The sequence below is a fragment of the Bradysia coprophila genome, unplaced genomic scaffold (genome assembly GCF_014529535.1).
Source record: "Bradysia coprophila strain Holo2 unplaced genomic scaffold, BU_Bcop_v1 contig_94, whole genome shotgun sequence".
NCBI lineage: Eukaryota > Metazoa > Arthropoda > Insecta > Diptera > Sciaridae > Bradysia > Bradysia coprophila.
In genome coordinates this window covers 3,456,506-3,479,754 of record NW_023504022.1, presented here as the reverse complement: position 1 = coordinate 3,479,754, position 23,249 = coordinate 3,456,506, and the positions used below count along the sequence as shown (strand labels likewise).

General features: G+C 40.7%; 2 protein-coding genes across 3 annotated transcripts; one reads left to right on the top strand and one right to left on the bottom strand.

The window, feature by feature from the left end:
• The first annotated feature begins 2,178 nt into the window (after nt 1–2,178).
• On the top strand, nt 2,179–15,153 carry LOC119084982 (phosphatidylinositol 4-kinase alpha). 2 transcript variants are annotated; one of them, XM_037195134.1, is made up of 19 exons: nt 2,179–2,325; nt 2,424–2,637; nt 2,704–3,675; nt 8,726–8,826; nt 8,890–9,052; nt 9,109–9,319; nt 9,378–9,594; nt 9,659–9,717; nt 9,778–9,997; nt 10,064–10,754; nt 10,817–10,935; nt 10,997–11,471; nt 11,538–12,412; nt 12,474–12,968; nt 13,024–13,512; nt 13,575–13,766; nt 13,828–14,074; nt 14,139–14,298; nt 14,367–15,087. In XM_037195134.1, the coding sequence occupies exons 1-19, from the start codon at nt 2,209–2,211 to the stop codon at nt 14,590–14,592; spliced, it is 6,243 nt and encodes a 2,080-aa protein (XP_037051029.1). In that variant the 5' UTR covers nt 2,179–2,208; the 3' UTR covers nt 14,593–15,087. The 2 variants fall into 2 exon arrangements, with proteins under 2 accessions (XP_037051029.1, XP_037051028.1); XM_037195133.1 differs by having other exon boundaries at nt 9,659–9,997; nt 14,367–15,153.
• A 3,959-nt stretch (nt 15,154–19,112) lies between these two features.
• Nucleotides 19,113–21,469, bottom strand: LOC119084977 (activating signal cointegrator 1 complex subunit 1-like). The gene is made up of 2 exons (XM_037195129.1): nt 21,451–21,469; nt 19,113–20,259 (listed from the first exon to the last, which is right to left on the bottom strand). Exon 2 carries the CDS (start codon nt 20,230–20,232, stop codon nt 19,249–19,251), a length of 984 nt encoding a protein of 327 aa, XP_037051024.1. The 5' UTR covers nt 20,233–20,259; nt 21,451–21,469; the 3' UTR covers nt 19,113–19,248.
• Between the last annotated feature and the right edge of the window lie 1,780 nt (nt 21,470–23,249).

Sequence of the window (23,249 nt, the reverse complement as noted above, 5' to 3'; positions counted from 1 at the left end):
CAAAAGAACTGATATCGGTGTAGGTGACGCTTACAGATTCGACACGCAAAAAGATATGCGTCACAAATGGCAGCTGATGAGGAAAGCTTTCGAAAGTTTGATCAACAAAAATTTTACTCGAAAAATTTTAGAAAGAAAATTCTAACAAAAAAAATTTGCGTCAACAAGTGGCAGATGTTGAGGATGTTGACTAACGTAGGGCCATGATACGGTTAAATACGTAAAAATTCTGGGCATACAAATTTTGATAATTATTTGGTTCACTCTCCTCGATGACATCAAAGCCAAGGTTGTGTATGAGGAGGTTACGGTGATCGCCATTTTTTTCACTGGGGCTGTATAGCGGTTCTACGAAATTTCAACTGAACTAAAATTGCGCTACAATTTTTGTATGAAAATTCAGTGTTCAGGGGTTCAGAGGATGTTCTGATTTTCATAAAAATTCCTAGCACTGAATTTTCAACGCATGCAAACATCTGTTAGATTATTAGTACTGTAATACGAGCTCAGTCGTTTCTGAGAATTAACATAACTCATTGATTCAATTTTCTGAAGGAACAAGTTAAGACACTTCTGAGTTGACCACGAAGACGGTGACATCACAATATTTCTTTGGCACCAACTATTCTTGAAGTCTGAGAAAAACATGTCATGATGCCCTTGCAATCTGAAAATCGGAGAGTTTCTCTGAATATTGGTTTTGACATTGGGTAGATATAAAAGCTGATGACGAAATTTGGAAGCAATGCGGTTGTGGTTATGTTGGGTTTGTTCCAAATAACAGAGAGATGCTAATATGACGACTGGGTCGTTTCGCCGGATAGAGGGAATATGTCGAATGATTTTGAAATTGGTTGAGCGAATATGTATCTATCCGTCGAAACGACCCAGTCGTCATATTAGCAACTCTCTGCCAAATAACTGTAATAACTGCAACCTACGCGATTTTCTATACAAATATTGATGAGGTTATGTCTATGTGGATGAAAAACAGTTCATATCAGGCATGAGCGCCGACGGAGAAACCTCGGCGGCGGCTAGCCGAAAAAAATTTCTCGGCGGCGGCGAAAAAGTCGGCTTGAGCCGGCCTAAAACGGCTCGGCTGGAGGTTCCTTTTAACTTTTTTTCAAAATAAAAACGTTTAGATAAATTCATGGAAAATGAACTAGTTAGCATGAAAATGAAATTGTACGGAAAGCGAAAATGTAGGTAGATTAGGTTGTTCAAAGTGCAAGTGGAACTGGTCTTGTTACAAGCAAGTCTCTAAGTCTAAGGTTCACTAACACGTCAAGTTTTATTGCCTCAAAACTTGAACTAAATGGAAAATCATGCTCCGGTACACTCATTTAACTCATTAAGAAAATGGTTTTCGAGAAGAAATCGAAAGCTCACGAAAATCAAGTAAATATTAAAAAGAAAAAAAATCGAGAAAATTCGCAAAGATCGATAAAGTTTTCTCAAATTTGTGAATTAACTGATTGTGCGCCTTCGGCTCGTTCCGCAAAGGTCATACTTGCTAAAACAACAAACTTAGAAGCGAGGACGTAATATACCATTCTGGAAAATTCATTAAAATTCAAGAAAATTTTCAAAATTTTCTTAATTTTGAAAAAAAAATAATCAAAAAGTACTTGAGCTGCTTAGGATCAACAGGAATCTCGGTTTTCAAAATTATTTCACCCATTCACCTTTCGAAATCTTTATTTCATTTTCCAGCCGTTTCAAGCCGGCTTGAGCCGTGTTTTTGGCACCGGCTCGGCTGCGCCGCGGCTTGCTTAAAAATGGCCGGCGGCGGCTTGATCGGCGGCTTAGTTTCGGCGGCGCTCATGCCTGGTTCATATAGGTTTGTTCCAAGTAACTGTAAACACGAACTTTGACAACCCGAACAACGACAATTTCATCCATAGCAACGTCGCTTACGTGATATTTCATACAAATCGAGCAACGTCGCCTACGCGATTTACACAGAGATATTATTGAGGTTATGGTTATATGGATGAAATTTGACAATTCATATGGCCTTGGAACAAACCTATGGCATTTTGAAACCTATTTTCGATTAAAATGCGAGTTATTTGTCTAGCCATTTGATTTGAGTCTTTCAGTTTTTCTGGCAACACTGAATGGAACATTATGTGACACCATCATCACTCTTTTATGACATAACAAAAATGTCAATCGACAACACGAAAAATAAAATCTGTCAAAATGGAACAGGGTGAATCAGAAAGAAAGATGACAGCCAACAATAAATTTTCTTTCCAAAAAACAGTTCAAAGTTTGGCCCGTGTTCTTGCTCGTATCAAACCAACACCATGGGAAAAGGTATGTCCGAATGCAGTGGCATCGACGGAATTCAAATTTCCTATAAAATTTCGCTGACTAAACCACATAATGTTGGGTGGGGCGTAATGCTCATACAGGTACAAACCCTCTACCGATATTGTCCGCAAGAAAATGCTGCAGGAGTATTTTGCCTGGACAGCCGTGCCCAAGATGCTGTCATTGCGTTAGGATTGTATTTTCTGGAAAGTGGATGCCAGCATGAACAACAAATCATACCGTACCTGCTGCGGTTGGCAAAATCGTTACCCAAGGCAGTATGGGTCGATGACAGTCAGCCATCGAAAACCGATAGTAAATATGCGCTGCGCTGAATTGATGGTGTTTCGGCTGGGGTAACACAAACCATTTTCATTCCAGAAATTCCGGCTACGGAACGGTTCAGTTTCTGCTTGAACACACTGCTGTCAGACATTGCCGTCAATTGTCCCGATATTCGTGAGGAAGTGATGCTCAATCAAGTGGACACCTTGAACGTTCTCACAAACATGATAAAAACGAGTCGTGAAAGTAACGCTCTGCCACCAATGATACTGTGCAAAGCTACCGTTCCGATTCTGTTCGGATTAGCACGGTCGATGGGTCGATACGCACAGCAGAGCCCACCATTACTTTGTCGATTGTTTCCACGCCAAGAAATGCCCGTTGTTCAACCAATCGACCAACAACAGCAACAGAATCAAACCAGTCCACACGAACGGCATTCGAGTTTGAATCAATTCCGTCCGATTTTGCCACGATCACTGTCGGGTGGTTTGAATGTGGACAGCAGCCCGAAGGAGAAACATAAACGGGCATCGTTGCACACATTCTATTCCGTTCCGTATGACGCAACCACGTACTTCTTTGCCAAATACGGTTCCAGTTTCAATCAGTTCCCGAACATGCGATTCTATGGCACACCGCAAAAGCATTCGGAAATTCAATTTGCCATGCAACACTTGCAGACAATATTCGCCATAGCCAAGAAGCTGCTGACTAAAGAGATCCTCGACCATTTGGACGAACAGGCCGGCGACGTTTTCCTGTTGCATCAAATCAAATCGTTTGGCTACAAAAGTTTCTCGGAAACGTTGAATTTGGTTCTGGTGACATTGTTGCGTGAACTGTTGCAGAATCAACGCGATCTGCCGACACCGTTCACAAAAGACATCCAAGAGTTTGTGAAACGTTTGTTTTTGAACGGTCAGACGGAATTGCAAAATAAGCAACACGATCACGAAAAGGAACGGCGCAGCGAATCGTGGATGACTGTTAACAAGTACAAAGTGAATGTGATGGCGAACGCTGCATGCGTTGATCTGCTGGTGTGGGCAATAGCTGACGAAACAGGTAAATTGCCGGTTATTCCACGGTCGTTTCATTAGCGGTTGTATTACAGCGGAATTTACATTTGATTACAGTCGACGAACAGTATAACATTTCATCCCTACAGCTCGGTTTAATTTATTTGATCAAAATAGGTGACGAATAGGTGGAGGAAGCATGCGCGGTTTTTTTTTGGGTTTCGTTTTGTTTTTAGTTTGTTGATTTTGTTTACTTCGATTTTTGACTATTGATTTTTGTCCCGAGTGCTAATTTACCGAATTCATCGTTCATAATAATGATTCCATCCATTTGTTGAGATACCAAACATTGACCCGCTTGTTGTGATGATTTTCAATTTTTTGGTTCCTGTTTTCAGTCAACGATTTTCTGTTACCTAAATCCAGAGAAATGATAACGGCAGCTCACGCTCCGACTCTACGATGTAGAACCGTGCACAACGAATGACCCTCGAATGAGAGTATCAGTCCAGTTTATGTGGATTTTTGAGAGGATTCATATGAGCAGAAACGATATCTATGCCTAAATCAGTCGTTTTAGAAGTGTAGTCAACACTGCTTTTTATAACAGTTTACAGTTTTAATTCAAAAATTTTACGAAAATCGAAAATTTTACGAAAATCGAAAATTTGACGAAATTCGAAAATTTGACGAAATTCCAAAATCTGACGAAATTCAGAAAATTTGACGAAAATCGAAAATTTGACGAAAGTAATTCTCTATCTGCCACCATTCAAGAAACATCTCCAAAACCCCAATTGACCCACCCATTTCCAACTTTCGACATTTTTCATATATGCCCCTCTGTTCTATTCGTAAAACTCTGAGACTTTGCCGAAGAAAGTAACTCTCTATCTGTCACCATTCAAGAAATACCTCTAAAAACATAATTGACCCACTCATTTCCAACTTTCGACATTTTTCACATATGCCCCTCTGTTCTAATCGTAAAACTCTGAGACTTTGCCGAAGAAAGTAACTCTCTATCTCTCATAATCGCAAAAATATTAGTCCTTTCATCCTACGCTCGAGTAGCTCAAAATTTGGTCACTCTAATCACTCTAGCTCAAACGAATCTGACCCGATTTTTTTAATTATATTTTTGTTTGAATCGTGTTACGAATACCTTTCATTTGATGGGTCGCACGCCTCTGTAGGTTTCAATACAGCTAAGCTACAGCCGAAAACGCGTTCCCGACCCTCGAAAACCACACTCAGAAACCACTTCGAGGCCAATAAATCAAAATTCTGGTTTTTCCTGGGGTAATGACGTATCACATTTTCATTTTTATGCCCACCCTGAGGTTCCTGCAAAATTTCATGGAGATTGGCTGACTAGTTTCCGAGATCGACCGTCGATAGATAGACAGATAGACAGATAGACAGATAGAAACATACAGAGTAAGTTGAAAGATTTTGATTGTTTGGAAAACGTTAATTTGGTGCATTTTCTATCAAAATGACCAACTTCAAAACGATGTATCTCCGGCAATTTTAAAGTTACATAGTCGAGTGATACCTCGTTTTGCTCGTATTTGAAGCGAATATAATTTGTGGTGATACAGGACAAAGGAAAGAAACTTAAATTCTCGCCTATATATAGTTGCCGCGTCTCAAAAAAATTTCTTCGTTCTTTTTTTGGAAGTTAGACTGCGTCAAGTCCTCCGCTACCGCTCCGGACATGATCCACTACTGCATTCTTGCACAGAGCCTACGTTCATGTCATTCCCTCATCAGGTATAATCCCATGGTCATATCTGCCAAAAAAAGCCTTTCATCTGGCACTGCTGGTACAGATTTTGCGACAAGAATTATACTCAAATCTCCAAGTCGGAGAGGCGACATTACAGCACGGTCAATATCGTCAGGAACGATATTATCCGTCTAAAAATGATAATATCATCCTATGGACGACAATATCGTTATTTGAACGATAATAGGGAACGTCGGATTTTCTGAGTCTGAAACTCCAAACGAAAACGCAAGAGGAAAGGGCAAGTTTGACAGATTCCCTGAAAAATAATTAAATTCTGACTACAAGGATTTTAATTAAACAAAAAACGCATTATCTGAGGAGTCCGGTAAACTAATTGTTTTCTCGATCAGACCAATATTTTCCGAGCGATAAGACTTTGATATCAAAAAATCATCAATACAAACATCACATTTTCAAATGATTATCGCTCGGCATTATATTGGTCCGATTGAGAAAACAATTAGTTTACCGGACTCCTGAGATCATGCGCTTCACAACGGTATTTTGTTTAATTAAAATCCTTGCAGTTGGAATTTAACTATTTTTCAGTGAATCTGTCAAACTTGCCCTTTCAGTTGGTGCTTTCGTTTCAATTTTCTGTTCAGAATGTTAATTTTCCGAACAATTCTTAGAAGGAAAATAACTCTATTTCGAACGAAAAGCTTAATTTTCCGAAGAATTTCGTTTCTTGCGGTATGCGTCCCTAAACAAAATTAGTCTATTGAAAGACAATATCGGGTGGCGGGACATTTCCACACCGTCAATATCGTCAGGAACGATATTATCGTTTTTTAGACGATACTATCGTCCAAAAAAACGATATTATCGCCCAAAAAGTTTTCATACAGGACGATAATATCGTCTAAATTGAAAAATTCTAAAATATTGTCTGGACGATAATATGGATATTTTCGTTTTCTGTACGATAATATCGTCCAAAACGATAATATCGTCCTGGGCGATATTATCGTTTTCTTAAACGATAATATCATCCAGGACGATACTATCGTTTAAAAAAACGATAATATCGCCCAGGACGATATTATCGTTTAGTTTTGGGTGGTAATATTGTCCAGGACTCAATTTTACTCAGAGGTGCAGCAAGAACCGAATTCTCTTCCAAAATATCGAAAAACAATTGTCAGAGGAAATCACCTACACATCAGTGTTTAAAAAAGGCGTTTAGTTCGTCCCTAAATAATTCATCTTTTTACGAAATGAATACCAACTTTGATTGTACATAAAAAGCGTTTTAACACGCCGAGCGATCCGGCCCATTCCCCCGGAGCGAAGCGGAGGGCCGCAATGCGAGCCGGGCGCCGGAACGGTGTCGGAACTTAGGAGTTAATTTTTTTTTCTCGCATCGTCTCATAATTAGTCTGTGTAATTTTTCTATATAAAATTTAAATTTACGGAACCAAATGAACCAATTTTTAATATATATTTGCCGTCTATAAAAAGGTATCTACAAGATTTTGTGTTTCGTCTTCAACAACCATCCAGAACGATAACATCGCCCAGGACGGTATTATCGTCTAGAATTTTTATTTTAAATAAATTAAAAACGATATTATCGTCCTGGACGATATTATCGTCTCAAATTTAAAAAAATAAATTAATTAAAAACGATATTATCGTCCCAAAAATTATCGCCCAGGACGATAATATCGTCCAAAATAACGATAAATTTGTTCAGAAAAAGAAAATAACGATAATATCGTCCAGCGGATATTTTCATCCAGGACGATATTATCGTCAAAAAAAACGATATTATCGTCTTTTGAACGATAATATCGTTTTTTAGACGATAGTATCATCAAAAAAACGATATTATCGTTTTTTTAAACGATAATATCGTCAAGAAAACGATAATATCGTCAAGAAAACGATAATATCGTCAAGAAAACGATAATATCGTCAAGAAAACGATAATATCGTCAAGAAAACGATAATATCGTCAAGAAAACGATAATATCGTCAAGAAAACGATAATATCGTCAAGAAAACGATAATATCGTCCTGAAAATATTTTAAAATTTATAATTTTAGACGATATTATCGTCCTGGATGAAATTTTTTTGGATGATAATATCGTTTTTTGGACGATACTATCGTCTAAAAAACGATAATATCGTTCCTGACGATATTGACCGTGTAGTTATGTCGCCTCATCTATTGTGTCGTCATGGACATTATTATCAGGCAGGTCGATCCGTCGATCGTCCAGAAAACGATAATTCGTCCAGACAATATTTTAAAAGTTGACTTTTTAGACGACAAACTCAATGACAAATTTTCCAGCGATAACATCGTTTTCTGAACGATATTATCGTTTTCTGAACGACATTATCGTCTAAAAAACGATTTTATCTTTCAAAAAACGATTTCATCGTCTATAGGACATTCGTGACGATATTGACCGTGTAGAAATGTCCCACTGCAGAAACGATATCATTTATCAGCCTAAATCAGATCCTTCACATTCTTGCACAGAGTCTACGTTCATGTCATTCCTATGTCATTAGGCATAAACCCATGGCCATATCTAAAAGTCTTTCACCTAGCACTGCTGGTCTTGAGCGTTGCAAATTGTTCCAAATCAACAAGTTATGCGACAAGAAATGTCCACAAATCTGAGGGCAGGCTTAGTATATTTATCTCAGTCTTATAGTGTAAAGAAACCGATTTGGTGTCAAAATTCAAAATGAAGACTGAAAGAGTAAATTTTGCTTAAAAGTCTGACGTCCCTTCACCTGTGAAGCGCGACAAACCTACAAGAAAGTTTGGTTCCTTGAGATCTTTATTTACAAATTTAGTTCCTTGAGATCCTCCTAGCTCACAAGGACAGTGAAACACCAGCGTTACAATAGTATCACCGTTGTAGTTCCACTTTCTATTGTAACTATTGTAACGTTGCATGTACTGGAACTAAAAGAGGGTACGCTGGTCAGTGAAACAATATGGCATGAGAGACTGATATACTTGGCCCATGACCTGACCGTATAGAACCAAGATTTAGACTATTATTCATCAGCACCACAAGAATCATCAAAGCTTTAGGAACAGAATGTATCTGTTAAATCGGTCCCAACCAACTGAGACCAATATATTTCATTGATCTTATATGGTGTGCTTATTCAGAATGAATGATAGATCCAACAATTTTAAATCCATCCGATTAGCATGGCCTGGGTAAAGCCCTAGAAAACCTACCTGTTGAAAACGTTTCTTTGATAAGACATTTCCTCACCGTCACTGCAGCTATTTTCAGTTGTGTAAACGGAAAACTTGTAATTTTCAGAGGCCGACAAACTGTGCGGAAGATTGTATCAAAAATTGAATTCAGTTTTGGGACACAAAATCGTTATGGATCACATGCCTTTGTTGATGGTGTGCCTGGAGGTTTGTGATTTTTTTTTTTAAATTCTTTTTTCCGATGAAAGTTCCATCCCGGTAATCTTTCAGGGACTCGGCAAATTGGCACAAAAATTTCCCAACATCGCTGGCACGTCAATTTCATACCTCCGAGATTTCTTGGTTGATCCCAGTCCAATTCTAGCCAAATTACATTCACAAGCTGTTAGCCAACAGCAGAAGGACAAAGAGTCACCACCGCTGAAGATTTTGGGTAATTTCACAGTAAGATCACCCTAGGCGCCCAACATTTAATCCACCACATTCTAGTGCAAGGAAATGATTTGCGTTCCGTTGACTTACCGGTCAAACCGCTCGGTATTACGAAATCAGCTCAGGCAGCATTCGAAGCATTACGGGATGCAGCCATTGAGAATCTAAGCATCGCATTGAGAGCAGCACATCTACTAGATCCCTATTGTGTGCCGGCATTAGTCGCTAATGTTTCGAATCGGCTGTTCACAGCCGAAAAGCAGGAGAAGTAAGTCATCGAAGAGCACTGGACCAGTCTCCCTTAACGGAAACTTCTTTTTCTGTAGCGAATCAAGCCTCGTCTCGCTGAACATCATTGTGATGTTGGGACACGTTGCTGTCGGCCTGAAAGACACACCAAAAACTACGCAGAACATTCTCCAATTTTTCATTCAACGATTCTGCAAGGTACCATCCGAACAGAATGTTTTAATTGTTGACCAGCTCGGATGCATGATAATTTCGCAGTGCGAACCGCAGGTTTTCGAGGAAATTATGAAGATGGTAAGTGGACAGCACAGATCATGAAGCTTATACTAAACCTAATCCGTTACTTTCACATTCACAGTTTACGAGAGTTACGGTTCAGAGTGCGTCGCTATCCTATACAACCAATCCGGATCATCGGTACGTAGAGAACTGCAACTTTTTTCGGGTTGCATCTGTAATCGGAGCCTTTAATTACAGCAAACAATACCACCACGTATCGGACGCGGTTGTCAACGCCCTGGGTAATATTGCAGCTAATATTCGGGGCGAAGCTGAAATGCTAGACTTGCTGGGAAAGCTGCTGGAGTTGTTCGTGCAGATTGGTTTGGAAGGAGAGCGGTCGTATGATAACACCTCTGGAACGCAGAAAGCTAGCTCAAGTGCTGGAAATCTGGGAATGCTGATTCCAGTCATTGCGGTAAGATCAATACAATACAGCCATTAGTCGACCTTTAATAACGAAATGAAAACGTCTCGCCTACAGATACTCGTCCGTCGTTTACCACCGATAAAAAATCCGAAAATTCGTCTGCACAAACTGTTCAAAGACTTCTGGCTGTACTCCATCGTCATGGGATTCACCAATTCTCGTCTGTGGCCATCCGAATGGTATCAAGGTGTCCAGCAGATCGCTGCCAAATCCCCACTGTTAATATCTCAGACCGCACATCGATCCGAGATGCGAGAATTGCACTACACATCAGCCATCAAGTCGGACAGCGTCAGTTTGAATGAACTGCGAAGCCAGATACTGGTCCTGCTCGATCATCCGCCAGCCGAAGTGGTTGCATGCATTCACAAGTTTACGTTCGCTCAGTGTACGTACTTGTTGAGCGTCTATTGGTTGGAAACTTTACGCGTGGAAAATGCCGAAGAGCCGAGTCTCGAATCGATCCTCAGTTACTTGTGTGACATTCCGCTGCAGAAAGACAAGTCGGGAATGTGGCAATGCATAAAGTGCATCGGCGACCAGGTTTTCGATAAATTCCGGAATGTTTTGCTGTCACACGATTTGGTACGCGAGAAGGTGCTTGAGCCGCAGGCCATGTTACTGCTTGTGTACTTCAATCACATTCACAAGCAGATCCAATTGGTGGCCGATCAATATCTGTCTCAGTTGGTCGACAAGTTTCCGCATTTGTTGTGGAACAGACGAGTTCTCTGGTGTATGTTAGGTAGGACCACGGCGATTCATCCCGTCGAAGCAAATTCCTTTCAATTTGTGTTGCGATTTCAGACGTTTTGCAGCTGCTGTCGTTTTCATTGAAATTGGATCCGAATGAGGAGACACCAACGTTGCGTGTGTCATCGACCCCTTACACGCTACAACTGATGGATAGTTTACCAGCGAGAGAGGTGAGTCTGAATTGAAATGGCAAAATTTTTTCGAAGCCTTACAGGTCTCGTTCTTCCACAGAGCCGTCTAAAAGATTTCGCCGATCGTTGCCAGGGCATTGTCAACGAAGCTATGAAATGGGCCCCCAATTCGACACGAAGTCATCTGCAAGAATACGCCAATCAAATACCAACTCCAACCTTGTACAACCACAGCGGCTTGGCATTGGCATTCGATGCTGTTCTACATTCTTCGGCTCCGTCAATCCAATCGAGCATCGTACCACTGACGAACAAACGGCCACATTGCGTTAGCTCGGACACTCCAAGATTTGTGTCGGTGCTGTGTCTGCGTAGCAAATATGCGGGCGAAATATCCGGACTGTTGTCGGTGTTGAGCGAAGAAGATAAGAAAGGATTGGCTGATCGCTTGGTGAAAGAAGTATGGGATGCATGCCGGGACCGAAGTGATGCTAAGCATCGAGGTGCTTTGTGGCGTGCAACGGCTTACTTGATTCTATGCCCGGGAACGAATCGGAAATTGCTTCACGCTGTTTGTAAGTCCATGCAATCCATGCACTGCATTGAATGAACTTTCTGCTGACGATCTATTTGTTCGATAGCTTCTTCTCAAGTGGAACTATTTACTGTGTCAGCGGTGGAGACTGCTGTCGAATGCTGGCAATGGGTACTGACTGCAAGGCAAGACCTCGAACTGTGTTTCATTCAGGAAATGGTCAACGCCTGGCAAACAACATTCGAAAAGAAAATCGGACTATTCACCGAAGAGGCCGATCTGACCAGTCCGCTAGCAGCATACGAAGGAGCGAATCTGGTCCCGAAACCGATAGCTGTTGCCCCACACACTATCTGGCTCCAGTTGATCGCCGAAATGGTTGACACAGCCAAATATTGCAATCGGGACAAAGTGGAAATGTTCTGCTTGCTGTTGCATCGGTGTCTGCCGATTGTCAAAGACAGTAAACAGAATCGAAGTGTAGCAACCGTTGGTTGCCGCTTTAAACTGTTGCAATGCGGTTTGTCACTGCTGCAGGGTAACACGATACCGAAATCGTTGGCACGGAATATATTGCGTGAACGCATCTACAGCCATGCGTTGGATTACTTTTGTGGTGCACAAATGTGTCCGACTCAGAGTCGCGATGAACTGTTCGAAGACATTTCCATTTTGTTGAAATTCTGGCAGACGATGCGCAGCGAAAAGAAACATTTGATTACGTCGGAAATGGGCGACTATGACATCCATCCGAGCACGAACAATTTGTCGGTCACAAAATTGTCTCTCGACACCGCATCTCTGGCCGGTAGTGATGTTGCCAGATCGGCCAGCACAGGAACTGGTGGATGGTACAACACAATTCCGCATTCCACGTCTACGCTATCGAAAAGGTCAAGTCGATCGAAGCGATCACCGTTTCAGAAGGATGCCTACGACAAGGACTACATGAAGAAGAGGAGTTTGATTTTGGAGCTATTGGTGAGTAGAAGAATGGACTAATGTTGTCCGGAGCGATTGAGCTGAATTCTGCTGATTTCAGGCAGTTGAAATAGAATTTCTGATCACTTGGTACAATCCGAATTCGACTCCTGATTACGCTGTACCCGGCGAAGAGAGTGTCAACGAATGGCGTGCACGTCCGGTCAAATTGAATTTATGGCGTGACTACACACGACTAGCATGGGCGTACAATCCATCGCTAGCTATTTATCTACCGCAACGGATTCGAAATGCTGAGTCCATTGAGGATGAAGTAACGCGTCTGGTGCTGACGAATCCAATTGCTGTGGCTCATATACCAGAGGCTCTCAAATATTTGGTCACTACCAAGACATTGTTGAACGAACTGCCGGAACTTGTGTACATGCTGTCATGGGCACCAGTCGGACCCATTCAAGCTATGTCTTACTTTTCACGCCAGTTTCCCACTCATCCTCTGACGGCTCAGTATGCCGTCAAAACGTTGTCGTCTTATCAGGCAGAAGCTGTATTGCCATACATTCCGCAACTGGTACAGGCATTGCGTCACGACACGGTAAAACATTCTTTCTGCGATGTTTCCACGTGTGACAAAAACGATTCACTTTCAGATGGGCTACGTTACCGAGTTCATCAAACACATTTCAAAGCGCTCGCAAATCGTGGCGCATCAACTGATTTGGAACATGCAAACCAACATGTTCATGGACGAAGATCAACTGCATCGTGATCCCATTCTGTACGACAATCTGGAATCGTTGTGCCAAAACATAATCTCGTCATTCTCTGGTGCAGCGAAGCGGTTCTACGAACGTGAATTCGATTTCTTCGGCAAAATTACGGCTGTGTCCGGTGACATTCGTTCATTCGCTAAAGGACAACCCAGAAAGAAGGCTTGCCTGGAGGCGTTGAGTAAGATCAAGGTGCAATCGGGCTGCTATCTACCGTCTAATCCCGAGGCAATGGTGGTGGACATTGATTACAATAGTGGAACTCCCATGCAAAGTGCAGCCAAAGCACCGTACTTGGCAAGGTTCCGTGTGTATCGCTGTGGAATATCCGAACTCGAAACGATGGCTATGGATGTGTCCAACAATCCGGTTGGTTCAGTGTTGAAATGGAGCCTGTCCGATTCAATTCTAATTCCGCATTTTCATTACAGTCATCGGCAGTCGAACAGCCGAGTATTTCATTGGGTGTGGAGTCCTGGCAAGCAGCCATATTCAAAGTCGGTGACGATGTGCGACAGGATATGCTTGCACTGCAAGTGATTACGATTTTCAAGAACATTTTCCAGCAAGTCGGACTTGAAATGTTCCTCTTTCCGTATCGAGTTGTGGCCACTGCACCTGGGGTAACGTTCCATCTCCACCTTAAAAGCCAATGAATTTCGAAATTTATTTTCTCCTGTGCAGTGCGGTGTCATTGAATGCGTTCCGAATGCAAAGTCTCGCGATCAGTTGGGACGACAAACGGATTCGGGATTGTACGAGTACTTCTTGCACCAATACGGCGATGAAAGTTCGAAAGAGTTCCAAGCTGCCAGAAGTAATTTCGTCAAGTCAATGGCCGCCTATTCGGTCATCGGTTACCTTCTTCAGATCAAGGATCGACATAACGGAAACATTATGATTGACACCGACGGACACATCATACACATCGGTGAGTTAAAGACATGAAAAATCGTCATCCAAGCAATGGATCTGAAATCGATCTTCGTTCTCAGATTTCGGTTTTATGTTCGAGTCGTCGCCTGGCGGTAACATTGGATTCGAACCGGACATAAAGCTGACAGATGAAATGGTTATGATAATGGGCGGAAAAATGGAGGCGCCAGCATTTAAATGGTTCTGTGAGCTGTGCGTTCAGGCATTTTTGGCCGTTAGGTGAGTTTTGATCATTGCAATCAGACAGCAACTAGGTGTCACTGAACATGATTTGCGTTCCTTCTCAGGCCGTATCAGGACGCTATTGTGACATTAGTTAGTCTAATGCTGGACACTGGACTGCCCTGTTTCCGTGGTCAAACGATAACACTTCTGAAACAGCGCTTCGCTCCGACGAAGAACAACAAGGAAGCGTCCGCTCATATGCTGGCCATTATCCGGAATTCGTTCCAAAATTTCCGTACGCGAACGTACGACATGATTCAGTATTACCAAAATCAGATCCCCTATTAAAGTCCGACGTGTCGTTGTGGTGGCCGATATTCCATCGGCTTCCATTGCATATGTGGTGGTTGAAGATGATTTTACGGAAACAATTATTTATTCTGTGGATTGGATTTGTGTGAATGCGTTGGGTCGATGTTAATCAGTTGATGTGGGTCGTTCGTTTCATGGGGATATGAGTTTGGAAATGGTTTTACATTGCACTTAGCAAAGCACCTGGGATATTGATTCCAGACTAATTTCTCTGACATTGTTGCATCGTTACACTCTTAGTGGAATGTTCTCACTGAATTTATGATGCGAGGCATCGCATCGGTTCGCAAATTATGGGCGAAATGAAAATGAATTGTTGAACGAAACCGAACGACCCACTTTGTATAATCTCTAAGTATTATTTTGAATTTTGGTTCCTTCCAGACTGCATTAGTGTTTTAGTATTCGATTCCGCGTACTGGAATGGATTTGTTTTTCTTTTTCTTTTTCTTTATTGCAATTGTGATTGTAGGGTATAAAAATGGGATAGGCGGTGAAATTGATGTTGGAAAATAAAATGAAAATTATTAAGTGTTACATCGATGGCGTTTCTCTTCGACACCGTGCTATTTCGAAAGATTCTTTTGAAAAACAACAGCCGACCGAAGTTGGACGAATTTTCCAGTGGAAGGTTTTGCGATTGCCCAGAAAGGTATTCGACCCGATAAGCCAAAACCACTTTCAAAAAAATTCTTCGAAGATTGTGTGGCTGGACTGTGTGGAGGTGATCAAAAACCGAAAATATGCTCTTTTCTTACAGAACATTCCTCAGGTATCCGAGCCATACAGGGTCGTGCGGGATGTCATTAAAAAAGTAATTGGATAAACTTTCGGGCAGGTATACGCTTACAGAAGCTTTGTAGCATCTGCGATGAAATATGAGCACTGAAACAATTCACTTAGATGCTTCCAAACCCCCGTAAGACCCTATTTGCCCTGAAACAACATGAAATTTCCTTTCTAATGACACCCCATACCACCATGTACGGCTCGTGTATCTCAAGAAATTTCTGTAAGAAAAGTACAGGTTTTCAGTCTATTTCGGTTGAACACTTCAACTTGGCCCCACCTTATGGGTGGGTCAGGTCCCTTGACTGACTTCTTCTTCTTCTTCTTTTTCAGCCTGTTTCTATCCACTGCTGGATGTAGGCCTCTCCAGCTTCTTTCCATTTCGTACGATCCATTGCCATTTGCTGCCAGTTTGTACCTGCAATATTCTTAATTCCGTTTGTCCATCTCTCTAGTAGTCTACCTATAGCTCGTCTTTTATATGGTCGCCAGTTCATGATCTTTTTGGTCCAACGTTCGTCTGTCCTTCTTGCAACATGTCCCGCCCAGCTCCATTTCAGAGATGCTATTCTTTCCATGACATCAACGACCCTGGTCTGTTGTCGAATCCATTGATTCGTCATTCTGTCTCTGAGTGTTATTCCAAGCATACTCCGTTCCATGGCTCTTTGTGCCACTCTCAATTTATCTTCGGATGCTTTCGTTAAAGTTAACGTTTCCGCTCCATAAGTGAGCACTGGAAGGACACAAGTGTCGAAAACTTTGCGTTTCAGACTTTTGAAAATTAGTCTGAGTTTTCCGAACGCTGCCCATGCAAGACCAATCCGGAACACACACGTTTAGCGAATGCAAGGTACGTTATTATCACGTCATTAAATTAGCGAATTAGTTGTTGAGTTCAACGTGGCCAAAGAGAGTGTAATAGAAAATGGTGACACTGTGTGTGGTGCGCCAGAAGTTTTCCTTTATCGAAATTCACGTTCGATTCTCCAATTCTTTCTCAACTGAGTTTACACAGAACTTCTGTCTTATTTCTGCAGTTTGGTTGTCCAGACCTAACTTCAGTTTATGTCCTAGATATACATTATGGGTCGGTAATTTTCCAGCTTTGTTATGTCTCCTTTTTTATGCAGCAATGTAATTACCGCATTTTCCCAGGCTTCTGGTACTTCTTCCCATTGGAGACATTGATTAAACAAAGCCGTGATTGCCTTTAATAAGGAGTCTCCACCTAGTTTAATGGCTTCCACTGGAACACCATCTTCTCCGGGAGACTTTTTGTTTTTCATCTCGGCTACTGCGGCCTTGACTTCATCAACAGTTATGTCGGGCATATCCTCCGATCCCACGTTTCTTATTATTGGTCTATCTTCGGTTTCTTCCGTTGGACTCTGTCTTGCTGAAGAAAACAAATTCTCATAAAATTCTGTTGCAATGTTTAATATCGCATTTCGATCCGTTTGGATCGTTCCTGTTTTGTCTCGTAATTTGACTGACTGACTTATATTTTCTCAATAGATTTTTGTAATTGTTCGCTCCTTTTATTGTATTGAAAATGAAATTTCAGAATAAACAAAGGGAGCTTATTTTCAAGGTTCTGAACCTTGCTTTTTTCTACATTTTCAAACAAAAGATGCTTCGATATTACTGTGTCTGCTAAAAGACGCTGTAATGAGGACGTATTTGTTGCTAAACTGCTGAATAAATTTAAACTCGTGTGAATACGGCCCTCGCTTCGCTCTGGCCGCAAAGTTCACGCTCGTTATTTTTTTTTCTCTAGCATAAAAAGCAAGTTTTTTCGGAATAAACCGCAGATTATTACTCCAGTCTTTCGATTAACGAACTTAGCCCGAGTAATTTCAGTACAAACGTTTTTGGAAAGCTGTCGAAAATTACTCCGTATGACAAGTGAACTATATAGACTGATGATGATCTGATTACCCTCACGAATTTCATTCTTAGTCGAATAATACTTTTTTTTAAATCTGTTGAGGATTACTCAAGCTATCGTGCTATCAAGCGACGCGACAAAAATTCTTTTGGGAATATCTCTAAGATCAATCGTTCGTCCTCAAAATTAACTTCAGGAATTTAATTCCCCTTCGAATAAAAAGAAATTTGTGGAAATCCGTTAGGAATTACTCGAGTATTCGTGTTATCAAGCGACAAGACAAAAATTCTTTTGAGAATATCTCTAAGATCACCCGTCTCTTATAGTTCATCTTCGAACTTGATCTGAGGAATTTAATTCCTCGTCGATAAAAAAAAAGTTTTTTTGAAATCCGCTTAGAATTACTCAAGTTATCGTGGCATCAAGGAATGAACAAAGTGTGACAAACATTTTCTGTACTTAAGGTTTTTGGTCATACATTTATTGTATTTTCAATCATAGTAGGTAGTGAACAGTGTGTAACAAACATTTTAGAGTGTTTATCATTCGTAAGACCCATGACTTTCACTACACATATTTCAGTGTGGATGAATTTCAAACCCAATAAGACCCTATTTGCCCGGAGGTATATGCAATTATCTTTCTAATGACACACCCCACGACCACGACAATATACGTTTCGTGTAACTGGAGACATTTCTGTAAGAAAAGTGCATGTTTTCGGTTTTTGATCAACCCACACTAGCCACAGGAGTCCGAATAGAAAATGCGTCCGATTTCGGTCGGACTTTTTTTTTTTCAAAAGAATCCCTCTATGGATTGTCGAAGCCACAGAAGAATGTTTCTTTATTTATTAAAATATGACGGAACCCCGCAAGCTGATGCACCGCAGAAATATCGTTTTATTATTCAAATAATTATGCAAATACCAGCGCAACAATGTTAGGTCAGTTGCACTTACTTTACCAACACGACGAACATCTTTCGGAGAAGTCATGCATGCAATAGGAACACACATTTCGTTGATAATTTTGACTATCAAAAAGAAACAAATTCCGGAGCACGCATCCCGTAACTAAGTTGGATCCAGGTAATAGATCATTTTCAATGTCGTTTGAGCTGTCAAATAAGTTGTCATTTTCACAAAGCTAACCTCAAATCGAACAAAAAAAGTATTGGATGGTGAGACGCCGCACAAATTTTCATACATTTCAAGGGGCGGCTCTGTGAACGAAACATCTTTTGAGGTTAGCTTTGTGAAATTGACAACTCATTTGACACTTTTTGAGAGAAGAAACCGCTATTTGACACTGATCTATTGTTGCCCTAAAAGTATAGACATGACAAGCATAAGGTTGAACGAATTTGCCACCCTGTCAATCTGTCTCTGCGGTCTTCCCACGGTCACGATAATTTGAACGAAAACTTTCTTTCCAAATTTTTCTCTGTGCATTCTACATTCGCCACCAACATTATGTCACGTACGTATATATGTATGTGTATGCAGGTGCAGGTGCCATTTCACTTTTATTGTGGCACACTTAAGGCGCACTTTCTACATCAACTTTACGATACCAAGTTCGGATGTCAGACGTTTTCTTGAGTGACGTAACCAGTCCTTTCAGAATTTAATTCGTTTACTCAATGGAACTACTGTCCGAAGCGTATACACACCATCTACTAACTCCTTTCTCGAACTCTGCCTTGCATGTCGCCGCATGTCGAAGTATTTGCAGAAATAAACGGAGTGAAGTTAACGGCTGATGGCTCGCATCGTTGACACCCGGAAGTGAATTATTCGTTCAAACCAGACTACTTATTTGAATGCTTCAACAATGTTTATTGCAAAAAAAAATCTAACATTTAAAAGTCGGGGGCTCACATACCTCATTCCAAGTCGTCAAACTTTTCAACCTCTTCAACGGTCACTGGATTCGATTAATACGAATTGGTCATTCAATCTGCAAAAAACCGGCAGACTCGTAGTAGCCATCTGCCGTCACGGTACCCAGTCTACATAAATGAATCTGTTCAACTCTCACCGTTCCAAAATGACAATCTTTATGTCTTTCGAGAATTGAGGTCGCATCGAATGTTTGCCTCTTAATAGCTTGACACCTCTGTATGTCTTCCTCTTTCCCATCTTCCTCACCCTGGTACAGGTACGTATTGAGCAACGTCAAATGCAATGCGATCGATTCCCTTTCCTGCTTAACCAGTCCACAACTTTCGAAGAAGCGTGCCATTTTGTTGGCGATTTCCTGAAGCGGTGCGGAGACCACCTTAGCGAATACAACATTGACTGCGCTCGGCTCACAGTCGGAAAATATCTCAACTCCAGCAGCTGTCAGTACTAACGGTTGATCTTGTAGAATTGGATCGATGATTGTAGCCTTACACTTGTCCAGACAATCTAAAGCAAATGTCTCATCTTTGTCGCCATGGTCAAGAACCAACATGGAAATGGTGATATGGAGTTTCTCCGGTCTCTGTATCATCGACTCATGTAAATGCCTGGTTTTTGGATTGCTTCGGATCTCATCGCTGAATACAGCAAAATTCCGTTTGATTTCGTCGGTTGCGAAGGATATTGAAAGGAAATGCGTAAACTTTTGTCTCGGAATGTTCGGTCGACGACGGTTCACACCACCAAATCTTGAGTCGGATTTCGTAAACTGCTTCAGACGTTGCACAGTCGATATTACATCATCTTCGGTGTCTCCTTTCACAATCACGGCTGTAGTAAGTGAGCCTCTAGCAGGCACTAAAATTTGAGTGTTAAATTCCTGCTCTATTTTCCGTTTCGTGTTGCCCTGTGCTCCGATTATGCGTCCATAAAACTTAGGATCGATATCGATTGTCAACTCAAATCGTCCACCACGATGGACAAGCTCATCACGTCTGCTTGACTTTTCGTCTTTTGAACTGGTTTCCATTTTCAAATGAGTCTTGTCACGGCTCTGCTATGGAAAATTTGGAAGCTATAACGACAACAGAGAAATGGATGTGAATGAAGGACATTAGGAATGAAGATTTTTATGGACTGATGTTCTGCTTCGTAATGCCGTATTCATAATGAAATTGAAGTCCATCTATACGTATGCCTCCGGCCTCCCATGAAAAAACTTTGAAATGGCGTACCTACATTTTCGATTTTACATTGTTTTAAGATACTCCGTTGATCTAAAAATGTGGCTAAACATAGGAGTTCTAGCTACAGAGCAGGCTGAACAAACTTTTTCTTATCACGGTAACAAATGGCCTCAGTCAAGTTTTCGGCGGCTGACAAAATGGGGTGCATAGATCATTTTCATGACCTTGTAAACGTCAGACACGATCCCAACTGTCAGACATGTCGAAAAATATCGAATGAATTGAACGAACGATTTTCATATAAAAATCAGTAAATTGAAGGCAGTTAACGTCAATTGATTGAGGTTAAGGACTACTTGACGAAAAATTAAGTGGGGTTACGTTGACAAGTACCGTATAACGAATATGATCTATTGCGGAGTAATTATTACGACAATTTGAATTTGATAAAATAATCTACACATTTTAGAGACGTACCGTAGAACAACGCTTTGCTTAGAATAACGTTCTGCGTCGAAAAGTTCGAAATCAAAGTAGATATATAACCGGGACATTACATTCGCCTATAAGTCTACCTTGGTTGAAATGCCTTAACCAATACCCTATCTAGCAACCTAACTACATTTATTAAGGTGGCAGCTATCGCATTTTACATGTTAAAATAGAAATTTGTCAACAGTGTCATAACGCAGTTTGTTTGTTAGAAAGGGTGTTGCCCAACTCAACGTCCAATATCCGAAATCATCTGATAGAACGCAACTTTCACCTTTATTTCTGAGGTCAACGCACTTCAAGGTACTCTAAATACGGTACTGTAAAACCCATTTAATACAAAATAGTAATCTATTTGGCAACTGTCGACTATGATCACTTTACACAAATGTATGTCTTGAGTAAACTGTAATGCTGAAAACAGACGAAGCTGTTTCGATCAAATTCTTCATTGTTCTAATGTCACTTTTGATGCTTAACGAAATTAAAACGATGAAAAATTTGATCTAAACAAATTCTCAATGCTTCGTCTGTTTTTAGCATAATGTTCGGATGGAAACGAAACTTACCAGCAGTGTTAAGTTAAATAATGTCTAAACAAAGTAGGAATTTATTTTGACATTATCCGTACGTTCGAAACCATGACATTTCCTGTGATAATAACAAACATGAGCGCAGTCTTTTTTAATTAAATTTATTCAAAAACGTGAGGTAAAGTTAACTTTACTGCACGGATCCAAAACTGAACCTCAAGTTTTTGAAGAAAATATCTGCAAATGATGGAAATGGTACTTTTGTGTGTTTACCGATCGGGGCGTAGCCGTTTCACGTAATAATGAAATGACGAATAGAAATCGTTATTTATTTATGCGTGATTGCATGTGATTGCAGGCGCAAATTATGTTACAACAGTTGAATGACGAGTCAAACAAAGTCGGTCTCAAGATGAATTTGTCGAAAACGAAAATCATGACAAACATTGACAATGACAGAGACATTAAAATTGGTGATACTGTCATTGAACGAGTCGACAGTTACGTGTACCCAGGTCACAAATTGAAGTTGGGTCTGGATCTGGACAACTAAACTGCAGAGCTAAAACTGCAGAAATAAAACTTGCTTGGGCAGCGTTCGGAAAACTCAGACTAATTTTCAAAAGCAAAATGAACAATAGTCTGAAACGTAAAGTGTTCGATACGTGTGTCCTTCCTGTGCTCACATATGGAGCGGAAACGTTAACGTTAACAAAAACTTCCGAAAATAAACTAAGAGTGGCACATAGAGCCATGGAACGGAGTATGCTTGGAATTACGCTCAGAGATAGAATGACAAATCAATGGATTCGACAACAAACAAAAGTCGTTGATGTCATGGAAAGAATAGCATCTTTAAAGTGGAGCTGGGCGGGACATATTGCAAGAAGGACGGACGAACGTTGGACCAAAAAGATCATGAACTGGAAACCACCTAAAACACGACCTAGAGGTGGACCACCAGAGAGATGGAGTAATGGTATAAAGAGAATTGCAGGCGCAAATTGGCAACAAGTGGCTACGGATCGTTCGGAATGGAAGAGAATTGGGGAGGCCTACGTCCAGCAGTGGATAGAAACAGGCTGAAAAAGAAGAAAATTGCATGTGTAACGTTTGTGGTATGGTCGAAGGGTGGATAAGCAAGCATCAATATTCGATTGGCCGATTTTTTTTTCTCGAACCATACCATTCCATTTATTTTCCATTTATTATACCCTATGAAGCACTTTATATGCAACCGGTTGTGTGGGTTAGACACATTTATTTGCTAAATTAATTCCCTTGACTGTAAGTCAGGGTTTTATGAATTCAAATGCGGAAAATGTGGGCTATCAAAAACACATTGATTGCACGGTAATCGAGTTAACCGATTTTCGAAGTATTTTTTTTTTATCGACGAAGAATTAAGTTCCTGAAGTTAAGTTCGAAGATGGGCTATGTGGGACTGACGGACTTAAACTATTCAAAAAATTGAGGATAGAGGAATTTGTATTTTGGGAATCGATTCAGGGCATTGTGCATATGCTTCTAGACTCTTGCACAATCAACTCAGGAGATTGGGCATACTTCTGAACGCATTCCAGATTTTTGTGCATAAATGTGAGCGGTAACATAATCAACTTAGGACATTGTGCATGCTACTAGGCCATTGCACACCTAACTTAGGTTTAGGTTTAGGACATTGTACATGCTTATCTTTTCTATATTTTTTGTAAACTTCGATTCGGATTAAAGGTTTACTGTAGAACAATTTTTTGCTTGAAATATTGTTCTGCATCGATTTGAAAAGAATCCAACTTCATTAACATAGATCTTTAGTGAATAAAATTGTTATT